We start from the raw sequence: 15,519 nt of genomic DNA on the forward strand, positions 1-15,519 counted from the left end.
CTCTTCAGATATATATATATATATATACATTTTATTCTTTTATGTTAAAGTTATTTAATTGAAATAATTTAATACTCTTGTCAAGTCTTTTTAAAAGTATATATACTTTTATACAGAAGATAATTAAATAAGTAATATTAATCGAATATATATGGTGAAAAAGCAATACATTTTGTAGGTTCTAGGTTTTGTGGTAGGTCCTGGACTACAGGCTGCTGTAACACCTCTTGGAGACCATGGCGTAACGTTTATGATACCTTTAAATATGTATACAGCAGCTGGTTGGATCAATGTGATAATGGGGATTTTTAATTTTATCTTTTTATTACCATGGAACTTTAAAGAACATAAAATTGCTATAAAAGAAGCTATGCGTAATGAGGGTAAAAGTACAGGTATAATTCATATTGTTTCTATTATACTTATCTTTAAGTTCAATATAATTTAAAGAAGCATAATAATGCATAAAGACTAATCATAATTGGAAGGGTTAATTTCTATTTTTATATCATATTTTTCTCTGGATCACATCTTTCGTGATCTTATTGCTAGTCTTTCATCGATTTTTGTATATTTCTAATGCGATTTATTGCATTTGCAGAAAAAGAAACGTGGAAAGCTATAAAACCGGACTATTTGGCATCATGGACTTTAATTTGTGCATTCTTTGTTTTGGTCTTTAATTTTGTTCTTCTTGAGACGTAAGTACGATCATTGAAATCTCAGTTTACCAATAAAATAAAACGTTTTATTAATTAATAAATTTTTTTGTGCAGTCTTGGTACTTCTCTTACCATGGATCAATTTGCTTGGACTAAGAAGGAAGCACTATATTATATGGGAATACTAATGAGCGTTGGAGCTGTGATAGCCTGTATTACATTCGCCACGATTGGACCACTTTGTAAAAAGTAATTATATGAAATTGTAATCTCTTCTAAAGATAATTAGATACTTTCTTAAGACTTTCAATACAGTAAGAACGTTTATTACATTTATAATGTTTGTAGCTGCAAGAAGATGATATCTTTCACTCTGTATACCATTAAATAATGTACATACAATTTTTCTTTATAGATTTAAAGAACGTAAGGTAATGTTATGGGGTGGATTCTTCTTCATGGTAATTGGACGAGTATTGTGTATCCCGTGGGGTCCAGATCCTCCAATAATAGCAGATTCTGGGCGTGAGTATCTATCAAATAAATATTTTCAAGAACTATATATACATATTTTTTTATATTTATAACATTGGGTTGTTTATAGATATTATATGATAATTTTGTTGTGAAAGTGCTTTAATATCTTTTGTAGCATATAATAATATCACGGTAGATGCGAACGGTACAGAGATCGTAGGATGCCCCGTTACTCAAGAATGGTGCATATATACTCCGCAAGTCACGATTACTCAATTTTTTATTGGCTACGGCTTTACATCCATAGGCTATCCGATAGGGGTTACTTTGATACAAACTATATTTAGCAAAATTCTCGGCCCGCGTCCACAAGGCGTGTGGATGGGTTTAATGACAGGTGCGGGTTGTGCGTCTCGCGTTTTAGGTCCGGTATTCGTAAGTTTCATTTATACTCGCTTAGGAACATATCATACATTTGGTATTACTGGCGTAATGCTAATCATTTCCATGTTGTGGTTACAACTTGTAAGTAAGCGCTTGATTATATCGGAGGTAAAGGAAAGCAATGACGCGCCGAACAGGCAAGGAAAGGATGTCGAAATTCCATTAGTCCATGTAAAATCTGATGATAATACTCAAACATCGCGTGAAGCTGTATAGCTTAACATCAGATCATGATTGTGATAATGAAAAGCTGTGTCGGCGAAGAAAATTATTTTTTATACAATGTGCAACTGCCACATCAAATTGTACATAAACATCAACAGATGTTATTAAGATAACATCTATGCAAATTGATCGATATTTTTTATGAATATATGTACAAATTACTATTACATTCTTTAAAATATATAGATATTTTATAAAGTTACATGCTTTGCCAAATATGGTTAAGAATGAATGGATGCTCAGAATAGTTATAAATACAAAACAATAATGAGACATTAATTGAAAGATTGTTTTTAATGCGCTTAAAATTTTCTAGTGAATTTGCTTTAAATTTTATTATATTTTTTATGTAAATCCAAATTGATTAATGTTATATTGTAATATGACATTAAATGTTAATGTGTAAGACTTGGATTATATAGATGATAAAAACTTGCCATAGTTAGTGGAAAATGGAATTAGTAAACTATTCTTCCAATATTTTTACTCTTTGAAGAGAAGCTATAACTTTGAACAATTATCATTAGTGCTATATTTTGTATACAGCACTACAGTGCTTAATATTTTAATAAGAATAAGTAAGCTCATATATGTGCACACGAGTATGTGTGCATATATCGATAAATACTATTATACAAATTGTAAGTTTTATATACACAAATTCTAGTTCTTCAAGCACTTTTATTAATTGCAAAATATTAGAAAATAGCACAAAAAGTAAGTTACTTTTATAATCTATTTTATACTCTGTACGCATTTTTATATATTTTATTGCTCTTTTATCAATTTTACGTTTACCGTTGTTTATCATTGCTTAATTAATGTTATGATATATCAAAATTTGAATAATGTCTAAATTAAAAATGGAATAGTACATAAGAGCGCCATTATATCTTCTAAACAGAAAGAATAATACTATGTACAAATACGTTAGATTAGTTAAATATTAGGTGATACAAAATTTGATTGTTTACTAAAGGATTATCCGAGACTTGTTTATCAAATTAAATTCTTTTTTTTTAAGTATTTTGTGTTATTAGGGCAATAACTGTTTTCACTCAAAATTTAGATGTTCTTTAGATTATTGTAACATTTATGATTAGCGTACTTTATTAGTGTCTTTCATAAGTACGACGTAAATGCAACATAAATCAATGCAAGAAGGGTACAGTTTGCTTTTTATTTTTTCAAGTGTAGCTTGAAGAGCAAAGACTGACCTATAATTAAAATTTTATAAAATTGTTTTACATTGAGGAATGAAGTTGATGTACACTGCACAAACACATAGATAGTACTACTGTTTAATTTTTTTAAATGACTGTTTCAAAAGACAATAATGTAAAAAAATTGTGATAAAAATAATTTACATTCAACATTAGAAAGTCATAATTAAATATATATATATTGTAGTTGTGGCAAATAGTTATAAAAAAAAAAAAGAAAAATTCAAATTAATAATAAGTTTTAGAACACAACTGACGTATTATGAAAAGAAATATAAACTCTATATATATATATATTTTTTTTTTCAAAGTGTAATAAAATTATAAATACATAAGGCAATTATATATATTCATATTTTATGAAATGCAATATTTAATCTCTAGGAGACAGGAAGCCAATTTACCGGCTTTTAATAATTTAATGTGAATTAACGTGATCAGTTCTTTATTCTATTTTATTGTCTGAAATAATAATTTTATTGATACACATTTTTTTGGTTGTATTGATATTTCAATGTATGTGTATTATATTGTACTGATATGTATTAATATTTATACTTTTGTTTCTCATCTTGAAAATTTTCATATACTTCTATATTATATATTTTATTATGAAAAGTGTGAAAATAATTATTCTAATAAAATATTTTAACAATAAAATTTGAAGATAAAAAAATTTTTTTAGTTGGAAGCCAATATATTGGCTGTAAAGCAAGCTCAACTTTTTCATAGATCATTATTATGGTATATATCTTAAAATTTTTAATTGAAAACTATAAAAGTCGTTTGAAAACTATCCTGTCTTCTAAAGATTTATTGATAATATATAGGCAACACAAAAATGTTTGCAGGATGGCACTCATACATTTATGTATCTATTATTTTGGAATTGTATCCAACAATTAAGAGCAAAATATATGGATTGTCAAGACTAAACATTGCAGAAACGGCAATCAAAGCAAATATTTAAGTCTGATATAATAAGTCTGCAATAATTATTGTTTTCATCACATATATAGTATGTAAATATATGAAATTCATAAAATAATATATTTATCAAAAAATCACATATATAGTATGTAAATATATGAAATTCATAAAATAATATATTTATCAAGAAATATTAAAGCTGAAAAAATCATTTCATTTATGCATTTATGGAAATTTTCTGTGTTGCCTACATATATACGTAGACATATTTTTCTATACACCGAAAATAATACAAATATTATACTTAATGGCAAATACAAATGTATATGGTATTTGTACATTTTATAATTAATGAAAATAAAATGATGAATATGAAGTTACAATAAATAATTTGTATTGCTCTTGTTTGTAAATACTAATTCTTTTCTGCTTTATTTTAACAATAAAAATTATGTATACACTAATATATAAAAATCTCAGTACAGGCAAAAATAAATTAAACTGGTTGTCAAATATTAAATTTTTAATTTTATTTTTCTATCGTATAGTAGAAATTGACTATCATTTCTTACATTTCTTAATTCTTATATTCATAACATGAATACAATAAAACCTTTAATTCTAAAAAAAGCTGTCGTAAAAAAATCGACACATTATATAAACACATAGATTCTCATAAATGCTGTGCTATCACTTATAAATGCTAATGATACGATAAGTGTGCATGGTTACTATGGATTACAAAAATGATTAATACATATCTCCTCTTAACATGAATTGTAGAAATGCATATTATTCGTAAAGATAATCTTACAATTAATTGCAATTAATCTTTCTTCTTTGGTTTCTTCGGATTACGCGAACGCGACTTTGCTTTGCAGAGTGGACAAATTGGTGCGTTCCTATGAATTTGCTGATGGCACGAGAGGCAAGATTTCATGGGCGGCGGTTGTTGCCTATAAAGCGATAGATATTTTATTACAGAAACTGCAGTAAGTAACGCTTTCAATTTTACATGAAAAGTGTAATAAGGGGACGAGATATACCAGTGGTACCTGAATGTTGGAGCGGGCGGCCCTGGGGCTGGCGGTAATGGTCTGGGCTCTGGCTTGCTCGGCCCTTGAAGCGGTTGCGGAGCTAGGAAGGGCGTAGAACCACCCGGATGCCCAGGATGGTGCAGCGCGAGCGGCGGTAACAGATCGTCACCTCGTACCTCCACTCTCCATTCCTTTTGCATCGGACGTTCAAAGTAACTATGAACAAACCGTCTACACAATAAAAGTTTGACTCAGCTCAGTCTGTAATGTCACTCTCCACTTATTGGCTGATACTGGACGCGCCTCCCTTACAGCCGATCCGCAACAGCTATACGTGACAATCAAGATACTCACTCAGGGGAGATGAGATCCGACTCGGTCTCATACAACTCCGGCAGCCTCTCCAGACCCAAAAATTCCCTGCGCATACGGTCAATGTCGTGCTTCAGCGGTTGATAATCATTGTTATGAATCAGCTTCGCCGTTTCCCTCGCCCTATTACGTGCCTCCTCCGCTTGCTTGATCACCGACTCCATCTAAACAAGTGAGCTTTATTATTGATGATTCCACAAAGAGCACCGATGTATCCTACGTCACAATTCTATTCTAATCTCGCTCGTTGAAATAAAAATCAAGCAATGCAAATTCACCGCATTGATGTCTGCGTGTATCTGGCGCAGCTCCTCTACGTGGGCCATTTTCTCCTGCATCAGCAAGTCCATCTCTTGCTTGTATTCTAACAAACATTTCTCCTCCTGCTCGGTCTGCTCCACTTCTTGCAGTATCCTCTGCTTCAGCTTCTCCAATTGCAGGGTTTTCGACCTAAGGGGGGGGGGGGGACACAAGGGAAAGAAATCATATAAATAAATTTCTTATGCAACACACATGAAAGGGCAATACGCAAGAGGGACATCCGCGTCCCCGTACCTAATGTCTTTCAAAGCTTCCAGCTTTGCGAAAATCACCGCCGTCTCGGACGCCGACATGTCGGAGGTTAATCTCCTAATTATTCACGATGTACTACGAGCTCCACGGAACTTCAGCGTCTTCAGCAGCGATTTCCCCCTCGAACTCGGGTTCGGCTACTGCATATTCGGTATCAAAGTGATTAATGCGATTAGCGAAAGAGACGAAAAGCGCGTAGGTACGGTGTCTCGCGGGGACGGTGTTACCACGCGACCGAGCGATCCCGATCGACCGGCGTACGACTTCGGCGTCTCGGCGAAGTTGTTTGACAGAACTATCAAACAGTAGTCGCGCGAGCACAGTACAGCGGACCACAGCGGACACGATCAGACCTTTAACTATATAATCAGAGAGGATCCGAGGACATGATTGCCTTTTGATTGTAACGCTAAAATGCCCTTAAAGTCCCTAGATTACACCTGGTACCGCAATCCATTAAAGTCCTAGATTATCAGAGAAGCGCGACCGGTGTTACGTTACGAGTCCTGATTGGCCAGACGGCCAATCATAAGATTGATTTATCGGTATTATAAACGGCTGCCGAATGAATCAATTTTATGATTGGCCATTCGACGTCATTTTTAATATTTTCTAATACTTTTGCGATACTGCCGGTCGCGCTTCTCTGATAATCTAGGACTCTACAATCCATAAGACTCAAATTTGGAGCCAAAATGACGTTTACATATAACTTAGCATAGTTAAATCATATATAAACAAGACCAAACATTCTAAATAAAAATATTGATTAATATAATTTATGATTTTCCTTCTTATTTACAAAATAGCTTCATACACACATACAACGAGATACTATTAAAGACCGTCAGCCCTGGACAAATTTTCATACCAACAAATGGGCCCGGAGGTAATTGCAGAGTGTTGACGTTATCGACTTTTGACATAAATTTGCGATTTATTTGAATAATACATTATTAAGATTATGATTTTTATTATATAAATGCTTTATAAATAAGTATGAATATTTTTAATGCTATAATACATATATATTGTCGTAAAATTACATTTTTCCCAACTGTTTTACCATCTCTTTGGATATTCAAACGTGGATGATTTTTAACTTTAAAAATGCAGTTTTAAATAAAGTTAGCAAGATATATGAATTACAATGTACATGTCTAAAAAACATTGATCTATTAATAAATCATAAAATTAATGTTATATTATTGACTAATTGCTTAAATTTCGACAATTACTAAACTGCCACGCTAACTCTTGTAAGGCTGTTGGTCTTTAAGCGAGCATCTCGTCGGTGGCCAGTACCTTATCGATGACGGTAAGGTCGGTAAATCATTGCGAGATTTCGGGAAACAAAAATAAATGTAGACGGCGCTTTCGAGTGCACAGATTTGCTGGGGAACGATCCTCTGCCCAAATCCTTCAACGAGACTCGCGAAATCGCCGATCTTGATTGGGTCCTGCGCAATCGGTCGTCGTTGGATATAGAAATCGTCACGATTCAACGGACGAAAGAGTCGCGCGCGGATCGCGCAGCTGAGAGGAAGGGAAGGGGAGACGAAGCGCGTTGTGAGCGCGAAGTGATCGCGAAAACGTGCTCTCGCCTCTTCTCCTCGCCTGATTCGACCTAGGGCGCGTCCCCGCGGAGATCCCGTTTTCAAGCGATCGCGCGCGGGTCGGGGGCGCGCGCGCGCACGCGGCGCGCGGACCGCGCGTGCGCGCCCCGTCAGGCCCTGGAGGGGCGTAGAAAGGAGGCCATATTGTACAGTTAAATTGAAAGAACGAAAATAATTGTATCGCCGTCGGCCGATCGCTCGCGCCCGCACCGCCATCGGTTCTCCTCTCTCCCCCCCCTCCGGTCTTCGTTTCCCCGCGTTAACGTTCGCGAACGGACGGCGCGAATCCTCTTCTTCTGCCCGAGCGCATCGCGTCGCCGTTGCCGTGCATCCGCGGCGGAGCCCGAGAGAAGCGTGAGAGAGAAAGAGAGAGCAGCCGAAGCACACACACGTCGGGAGCCAATCGGCGGCTCCTCGGGGGCCTCCTCTCTGCCCTTTGTATATAAGCCATACGTCGTCGCAGTAGCGCGGTTCCGACCCCGGGGGTAAAACCGACGTCGGCTCGCTGAGAGGTGCTTGTTGCTCGCTACGGTCAAGATGGGCACTCGGGACGACGAGTACGATTATTTATTTAAAGGTAAATCGCCTCACTTCTTTCTCACACCTCCTTCCTCCTTCTGTCTCTCTCTCTCTCTTCTCGGACGTGTGTGACTGCTATCTCTCTTTTTTTTTTTTTTCCTATTTCTCTCTTCTCATACCCGGGAGATGCTCTCGCACCGCGACCGACGACGAGTATATCGCCTCCCGTTTCCGTCGCGGCGACGACGACGACGACGACGACGACGCGCACGTCACGCCAAACGTCACCTCGTGAACGAACGACCGTCCGCGGCGAAACGCGCGCACGATGACATCAGAAACGATGACCCACCGTCGGCCGCGGCGGCGGTTACGTTCTCCGCGGGGGGAGCGTCCCGCCGTGATTCTCCTCGGGGGACGACTTCCTGGTCGACGGCTCCGCCGATTCCGGTCCTCCTCTCGAGCCTTCCTCCTCCCTCCCCCCCCTCCCCCTGCCCGTCCCTGCCTCTCCCTGTCTCCTGACTCGGACAGCCTTTCTTTCCCCGCGTCGAGAAAAACGCCCGCGATTGATACATTACGTATGTAATTGGGCGCGATATATACATACACACATACACGCATACATACGACGGTGTTATATATCCGCACGTCGTGTTGGGTATGTACGCGCGCGTGAATTCGTGCGTGTGCGTATGACATATATGAAATTTCTTTCGGCCTTGTCATTCCGCATCATCTGCACTTTCGTGGAACAGAAGGAGCGCGAGGGGGAGAAAGAGAGAGCAAAGATTACTGTAAACGTTATCGCCAGCTCTCTCTTTCTCTCTCTCTCTCTCGTCAGCTGTTGTATCAGTCTTGTTCTCTATTAATCTTTCGCGACAATTAACGTCAGTTAACACGCTCGTGGAATTTGGATGTTTGGCAGAAATCATTCGGTTACTTGGCATTGCCGTTTCACGGGATGCTTCCATCAATTTGGTCAATCTTGACCCTTGACTTAATAGGAATATAATGTAATCATACATTCGGTCACTGTCACTGTCGTGATCTGAATATACATGGCGTTACAGTAGGCAGATAAGTTAGATTAAGCATATTCTTATTATTTGGATTTTTTTTTTCTTTCAGTAATCGTCATTCGCATGCAGAATTGATTTTACAAAACTTATTTGAAAGATGGGAATTACATATGTACAACAAAACGTTTCTCAATTTTAATGTGTTGAAATAATTTATTAATAAAAATTTAATATAAATTTAATGTAAATTTAGCTTTAGAGAAATGTGGAAATATGTATGAACATGATATATATATATATATATATATATATCTCATGTTTATATTTCTTACTTTGGGGAGAGCATATGTAGAATGACAGGGGACCAGTGAAATTCCTGCTATGCTTTTATTTCCCATGTTTTATGTCTGAGTAGCAATCTGTGAAAAGAATACACACACATGCACACTATACATGATCATGATGTGGCACTGATTCACTGATATATGACACAATCTTTTCAGTTTTACAGATAAAGAGCTCTAGCAATATTTATTATATTTATTATACTTTTACAACTAATCAATGTTTGCGTTTATTATACAATGATTCAGAATTTTATGTAATAATTAGAAAATTTAGATTTTTGTCTTAAGTAAAAATTTGATCTTAGGGGAGGAATATTCTGATGATATCTGTTTACTTAGATATTTATTACCTCAGTTTATGCATTGCCAAGAAGGGACTTGGTTTATAAAAGATATTTAATCACACTCACCCGTCCAAACCTTATCCTATCGCCATATGTTTATCACATTCTAATGCTCCTGACTAGTTTAAATTCGCCCATCTTATTCTTACTCCTATTTATCGTCTTTATCTATATTTATCTCTCTGCTTATACCTATTCATCTTCCTATTCGTTTACCATCTTTTAGTAGTATACATTTTATTTCCTATTACTAATTTATTTATCACAGCCTTTATGATATCTGTTTACTTTGAAACAGATTTAACTGTTTTATAGTATAGTTTTCATGTGAAAAATGTTAAATGAAATTATATATTTTAGATGTTTTGAAAACATAATACATATATTTTTTAACTTTGTAGTATAAAAATTATACTTAATCTCAGTGATACATTCTGAGATAATGCAAAACACTCAAAAATTTCTAATTGCTATTATCTTTAGATATCAACTGTACTTATAGTCTTTTAATATATTAAAACAATTGCAAAATCAAACATATTTGATACGTGATCTACTCAGGTGTACATACCTGAGATGATAGAGAAAAAAATACAATTACTATAAAAACTTTTTACATTTTTCACTGAATGATCCTGTCAATCTCAAAATTTAATTATTACCGAATAAATCTAATTTATCTCTGTTTGCCTTTTCAGTTGTTCTTATCGGAGATTCTGGAGTAGGAAAAAGTAATCTCCTATCCCGATTTACAAGAAATGAATTCAATTTGGAATCGAAGTCTACTATCGGAGTCGAATTTGCAACGCGCAGTATACAAGTAGATGGTAAAACGATTAAAGCCCAAATTTGGGATACAGCTGGGCAAGAGCGCTATCGTGCGATTACCTCTGCGTAAGTTTAAATTTTACATATTTAGAGGATCAAAAAATATGAAGATAACAATAGCGTATTTACGACGAATTATTTTAAGTAATGCCAAGATACATGAATTATATCACGCAACGAAGCAAGTTACACTCTTTAATATTCTGCTAGAAATATTGAGAAACAAAAGGAAAAAAGGATAAGTAATCCTGATTGTTCCTTAAATAATTGAATAATAAAGTATTAAATCCTTTAAAGAGAATTAAAGTTCTGATGGTAAAATTTGACACGTTATACACTCTAATTGAACTTAACAGAAAAACAAAAATTGATTATGTTATCGGGATTTGTCAAAATTGTGTTACGTTCAATATTATTACTAAGCAATTATATGATTAAATTTCTATTACTGTTAAAAAAATCAATAATAAAAAATATAAAAAAAGTTGAAGCAGAAATTTATTTCCCATAAAATTGGCATTTGTTATATAAATTTATTACATATCAATTTATGACAATTTATATCAATAATCTTTCTCTAATTACTAGATATTACCGCGGAGCAGTTGGTGCATTACTCGTGTATGATATTGCAAAACACCTGACGTATGAAAATGTAGAAAGATGGTTACGAGAATTACGGGACCATGCTGATCAGAATATTGTGATCATGTTAGTGGGAAATAAGTCAGACTTAAGGCATCTGCGTGCTGTTCCAACTGACGAGGCTAAAGCGTTTGCCGAGAGAAATGGCTTATCTTTCATTGAAACATCCGCTTTAGATTCTACTAACGTTGAGACAGCGTTTCAAAACATATTAACAGGTAACAGATCTTTTTCATAATATTGTTACACGTATTAGAATTTATTTATTCCGAGACGGCTTATAATTATCTAATCCTATTTTATTCAAAACTTTTTAACTTTTTAATCAACCTCTTATAAATCGAGGTATGAAGTAAAAGTCGGGAATCAAAATCAGGATCTAATGAGTATGAGAAAATCATTCATTCCTATAGATCTATGCATTGTCTAATGTTATAGAATTAGCATATATTGAATTGATTATTAAACATTGGAAACCACATTAGAACTGTAATAGCTAATAAGTTTTGTTGTCTGTTTCCATGAAAACAGTTATCAATACTTTTAGTTATCAATATGTGCTATATTATATGATTTTTACCATAGGATATAGAATTTACTTCATTACTACATGAAATTTATTCCATATTTCACGAGAAGTTCATGAATATATATTAACGAAATTATCTGATTCTATATAAATTCTTTCATTACGTAATAGTGTAATAGTTCATTACGTAATAGTTCATTACAAATAGTAATATAATAGAATTAACATTGCATATAGTTTTTATGTATAATATTTATATCAAAATATTGCAACTTAACATTTAAATATTTTGTCAATATCTAATATATATTACACTTTATTAAGAGCATTGTAAGTCTCTGCCTTAATATCAGAGATAAAATTTATTTTAACTATTAAGTTTCATTTTGCGTGTGGCATATTTTATTATCTCACTTAACAAAAACTTTTTATTTTTACAGAAATATACAGAATCGTATCGCAAAAACAGATACGAGACCCACCTGAAGGTGATACAATCCGGCCACAAAATGTAGAACAAATTGAAGTCAAACCAACGATGAACGCTGAGGGAATGCGTAAGCAGTGCTGCCAGTGACTCACCTTGTTGCTTAAAATGTGTGTACACATATATACAGTATGAATATCACGGAAGTACAGTTGGGGATATTTAATTTCTAATGAAAAAAAAAAAAAAAGATTTTGTTTATGATGCAGTAAAAAGTTTCTAAAATGATTTGTATAATAGGATAGATTTAATATTAAGGAAACTGTGGTTAGTTTATTATTAATGTTAACTTGATTGTAAATTGAGTTAATTTTAACATATATATCAAAATTAAATATTACTAAAGACACTACTTCCATCACGTTTCTTTCATTCCAATAATTTATTTCTACATACTGTTACCATTAAAGCATTGAAATGTTTATTTTTGTCATGTACATATAACTACGGAGTCTCTTATACATATTTAATGTTTACTAAAATAATTAAAATATTTAAGTTTGATGTTCTGTTGAGAACATTGTGTTGCAGATTATATAATTCATGTGAGATGTCTCAAAATAGCTTGATATACGTTTAATTATATTGATTAATTCAATATATTAACATTTTCTTAATTTCATTGATTTTCTCAACGGAAATGGCAAGTCAATACTTTCGAATAACTAATTATTAAAAATAAAACTCTTCGTGAATTAAATCTCAGGAGAAAATGAATAATATAATTATCACTCTTCAATTAATAATTTTTTAACGAATTTTAATATGAAGCTTATGTATAAAGACATTAAAAATCGCAATAAGAATTTTTTTCGATTTTTTCATGAAATATCGAATTGGTTAAAGCATCTGTGGTTAGAAAGGCAAAAGTAATAATCTCTATTAATATTGTTAATGCTGCGTTGATTTCAATAATTATGTACATAATATATATATATATATATCTCTCCCTCCCCATCAATTTTAGAAATTTCGTATTTTTTCAATTTTCATAATATAAAATTTCACTCTTCCCTAATGTATTTACAAGATAAAGAAAAAAATATTCGATGAAAATTGACATTAAGCATCGATCGAGGATGATTCACATATAATCTAGTGATTTCTGACGTTATCGTAAAGAAAGTTTACGTAACCGTGGATGATTCCAAATAATTACGGAATTATGTAATGTTCGTAGTTCTAAGAAGCGCATTTATGAATTCACAATATTAGCTATTTATGTATCCTTGTAAGCATACTTAAACTTTCTTTTTTTTTTTTTCACGCAAATAACACCTACGTTTTCGTCTTAAATATAAAGACAGGGTGCGATAAAAAACAGATTTATTATTTTATTCATTGCTTGCAAAATTCTTTTGTTTTCCTTCAAAATTTAAGCAGCCGTATCCATAATAAGGGCCATAGCACAAAAAATACTTGAGCAGAAAGACGTAGGCGGTAAAGAAATCAACATGTTGGATTTGCTACTGCTATGTTATAGCCTTATATTCTGGATTGTGATTGATCGATTAGTTTACTGCTTACGACTTATTGCTTTTTTTGTGTGCCATGGCTCTAATCCTTTAGAACTATTGATTTATGCTTACGTATGTAATTACGACCTAAACTACTTTTTTCTACTAAAATAAAACTTCAGGAATTAGATTCCGAAGTTATGCTATGTGAAATATTATATACATCATAGACTTAATTATTTATTATTATCCAAATATTTTTTAAGCTTTTTAAAATAATTTTTTCAAGGTTAATATATAATCCTATAGTACGTACACACGCAGTATTAATTTAATTGAATTTATTATTTGTCTTGTATTTTCAATAGAAACATACGTTAACATTCATCTAAAATATCTGAGATAATGAAGAGATAATGAAATATGCTCATAATTCGAGTCAATAATAAAGACATATAAATATAAAGTTATATCAAATATATAAATATATATATTTGATATGTTTATTTCATAGTTCTATTTATAATGTCGTTTTTCTTAGAAACAAATACAAATAAAGCATGATCAACTAACCACGGAATAATTGATAATCGCCATTTATTAAATATTACTTTAAATTATTGCTTATAGTTTGAGTGTTATAAAAAACTGTGTAATTTTATTTTACAGAAGCAGTTATACGGAGAAGAAAAAAGTGGGAGTACTAGTTGGCGGTAGATATAACAGGTGCATAACAGAACGAGAGTTAAGACTATGTGCGAAAGCATGTAATCTCGTATGTTAAAGAAAATTTTATCCTTACCAAGTACGAGAGAGGACATCCATCAATCCATAAACGAGTATGCGTTACATGTTCGTGGAAATAATCAAGTAAGGATATGGCGACAAAAAGAAAAGAATGTATGATGCTGTAAGCGCGCATACACGCGCACCATTCTGTCCGCGAGAAAGATCATCTTTACTCTCTCTGTTTGTCTCTCTATCTGTCACGATATAAATTATGTTATAATATAAATAAATGTTATATTACTGCTTCTTTGTAATACATACATATATATATATATATATAAATATATATATATAAACGACTCTTCTTAACGCGTAGCGTGATCGTGAGTATGTGAACAGTTTATGATCGTATATGCAATGAAGTATCATGAATAAATACTATCATGCACTGCATAGAAAAAAAAAACAAACATATGATATAGATAATGGGCTTTACACGGCGAATGACGAAAAAAGGCGGGTGAAAACAGCTGACTTGAGATAGTCTTTTCTCGTTGCTCACTCTCGGCTCTTCGTAAATAATAGTACTAGTCTGTACAAGCTTGGGCACTACATGCTTCGGGATTACTTTATTTTTACATGGAGATCTTTCCAAACTTCTTACCGGATAAAATTATATAAGGACAATTATAAGCAAAGCTGTATAGTAGGCGTTTTTCAAGACCCTAAAAGATGTTGCTTTCTGTGTGGCTGTAATATGTATAATACGTTATCGTCTCTCTTCACGAGCTTTTATTGTATCCTAAATAAAATAGAGAGTGAGTAAGGTGTTGACAAATCGAAATATCTAATTCTCAATGGATTACATGAAAAATCAACGGTTTGAAATTTATCACTTATAATCACTTATAATTTCAATAATCTTTAGAAAGATTATTGAAGAAAAAAGCAAAATAATTAATGAAAGATAATTATAGTGCATCGTGCGTGCGTTTAATCTGATTTATAGTATAATTTATATTATCGCGATATATATACCTATATATATATATATAT

General features: G+C 33.2%; 3 protein-coding genes across 6 annotated transcripts in view; 2 read left to right on the forward strand and 1 right to left on the reverse strand.

Moving 5' to 3' along the window:
• LOC105452382 (major facilitator superfamily domain-containing protein 8) overlaps positions 1–2,981 on the forward strand; it is a 5,849-nt gene extending 2,868 nt beyond the window's left edge. The window contains 6 exon segments of the mRNA XM_011693426.1: positions 1–84; positions 179–395; positions 602–701; positions 777–911; positions 1,078–1,187; positions 1,315–2,981. The exon segment at positions 1–84 is cut by the window's left edge and continues 216 nt beyond it. Of these exon segments, the coding sequence (XP_011691728.1) occupies positions 1–84; positions 179–395; positions 602–701; positions 777–911; positions 1,078–1,187; positions 1,315–1,799 (1,131 nt within the window). The 3' untranslated portion in view covers positions 1,800–2,981.
• A 1,488-nt stretch (positions 2,982–4,469) lies between these two features.
• LOC105452383 (zinc finger C4H2 domain-containing protein) lies at positions 4,470–6,320 on the reverse strand. 4 transcript variants are annotated; one of them, XM_011693430.1, is made up of 5 exons: positions 5,926–6,320; positions 5,649–5,820; positions 5,353–5,534; positions 5,017–5,214; positions 4,470–4,917 (listed from the first exon to the last, which is right to left on the reverse strand). In XM_011693430.1, exons 1-5 carry the CDS (start codon positions 5,982–5,984, stop codon positions 4,788–4,790), a joined length of 741 nt encoding a protein of 246 aa, XP_011691732.1. In that variant the 5' UTR covers positions 5,985–6,320; the 3' UTR covers positions 4,470–4,787. The 4 variants fall into 4 exon arrangements, with proteins under 4 accessions (XP_011691732.1, XP_011691731.1, XP_011691730.1 ...); XM_011693429.1 differs by having other exon boundaries at positions 5,008–5,214; XM_011693428.1 differs by having other exon boundaries at positions 5,017–5,229.
• Positions 6,321–7,699: 1,379 nt separating this feature from the next.
• Positions 7,700–14,749, forward strand: LOC105452384 (ras-related protein Rab-11A). Its single transcript, XM_011693431.1, has 5 exons — positions 7,700–8,136; positions 10,487–10,682; positions 11,205–11,479; positions 12,231–12,387; positions 14,404–14,749. Exons 1-4 carry the CDS (start codon positions 8,097–8,099, stop codon positions 12,365–12,367), a joined length of 648 nt encoding a protein of 215 aa, XP_011691733.1. The 5' UTR covers positions 7,700–8,096; the 3' UTR covers positions 12,368–12,387; positions 14,404–14,749.
• Positions 14,750–15,519: the final 770 nt, after the last annotated feature.

The sequence above is a fragment of the Wasmannia auropunctata genome, unplaced genomic scaffold, assembly GCF_000956235.1.
Source record: "Wasmannia auropunctata unplaced genomic scaffold, wasmannia.A_1.0 LD336032.1, whole genome shotgun sequence".
Taxonomy (NCBI): domain Eukaryota; kingdom Metazoa; phylum Arthropoda; class Insecta; order Hymenoptera; family Formicidae; genus Wasmannia; species Wasmannia auropunctata.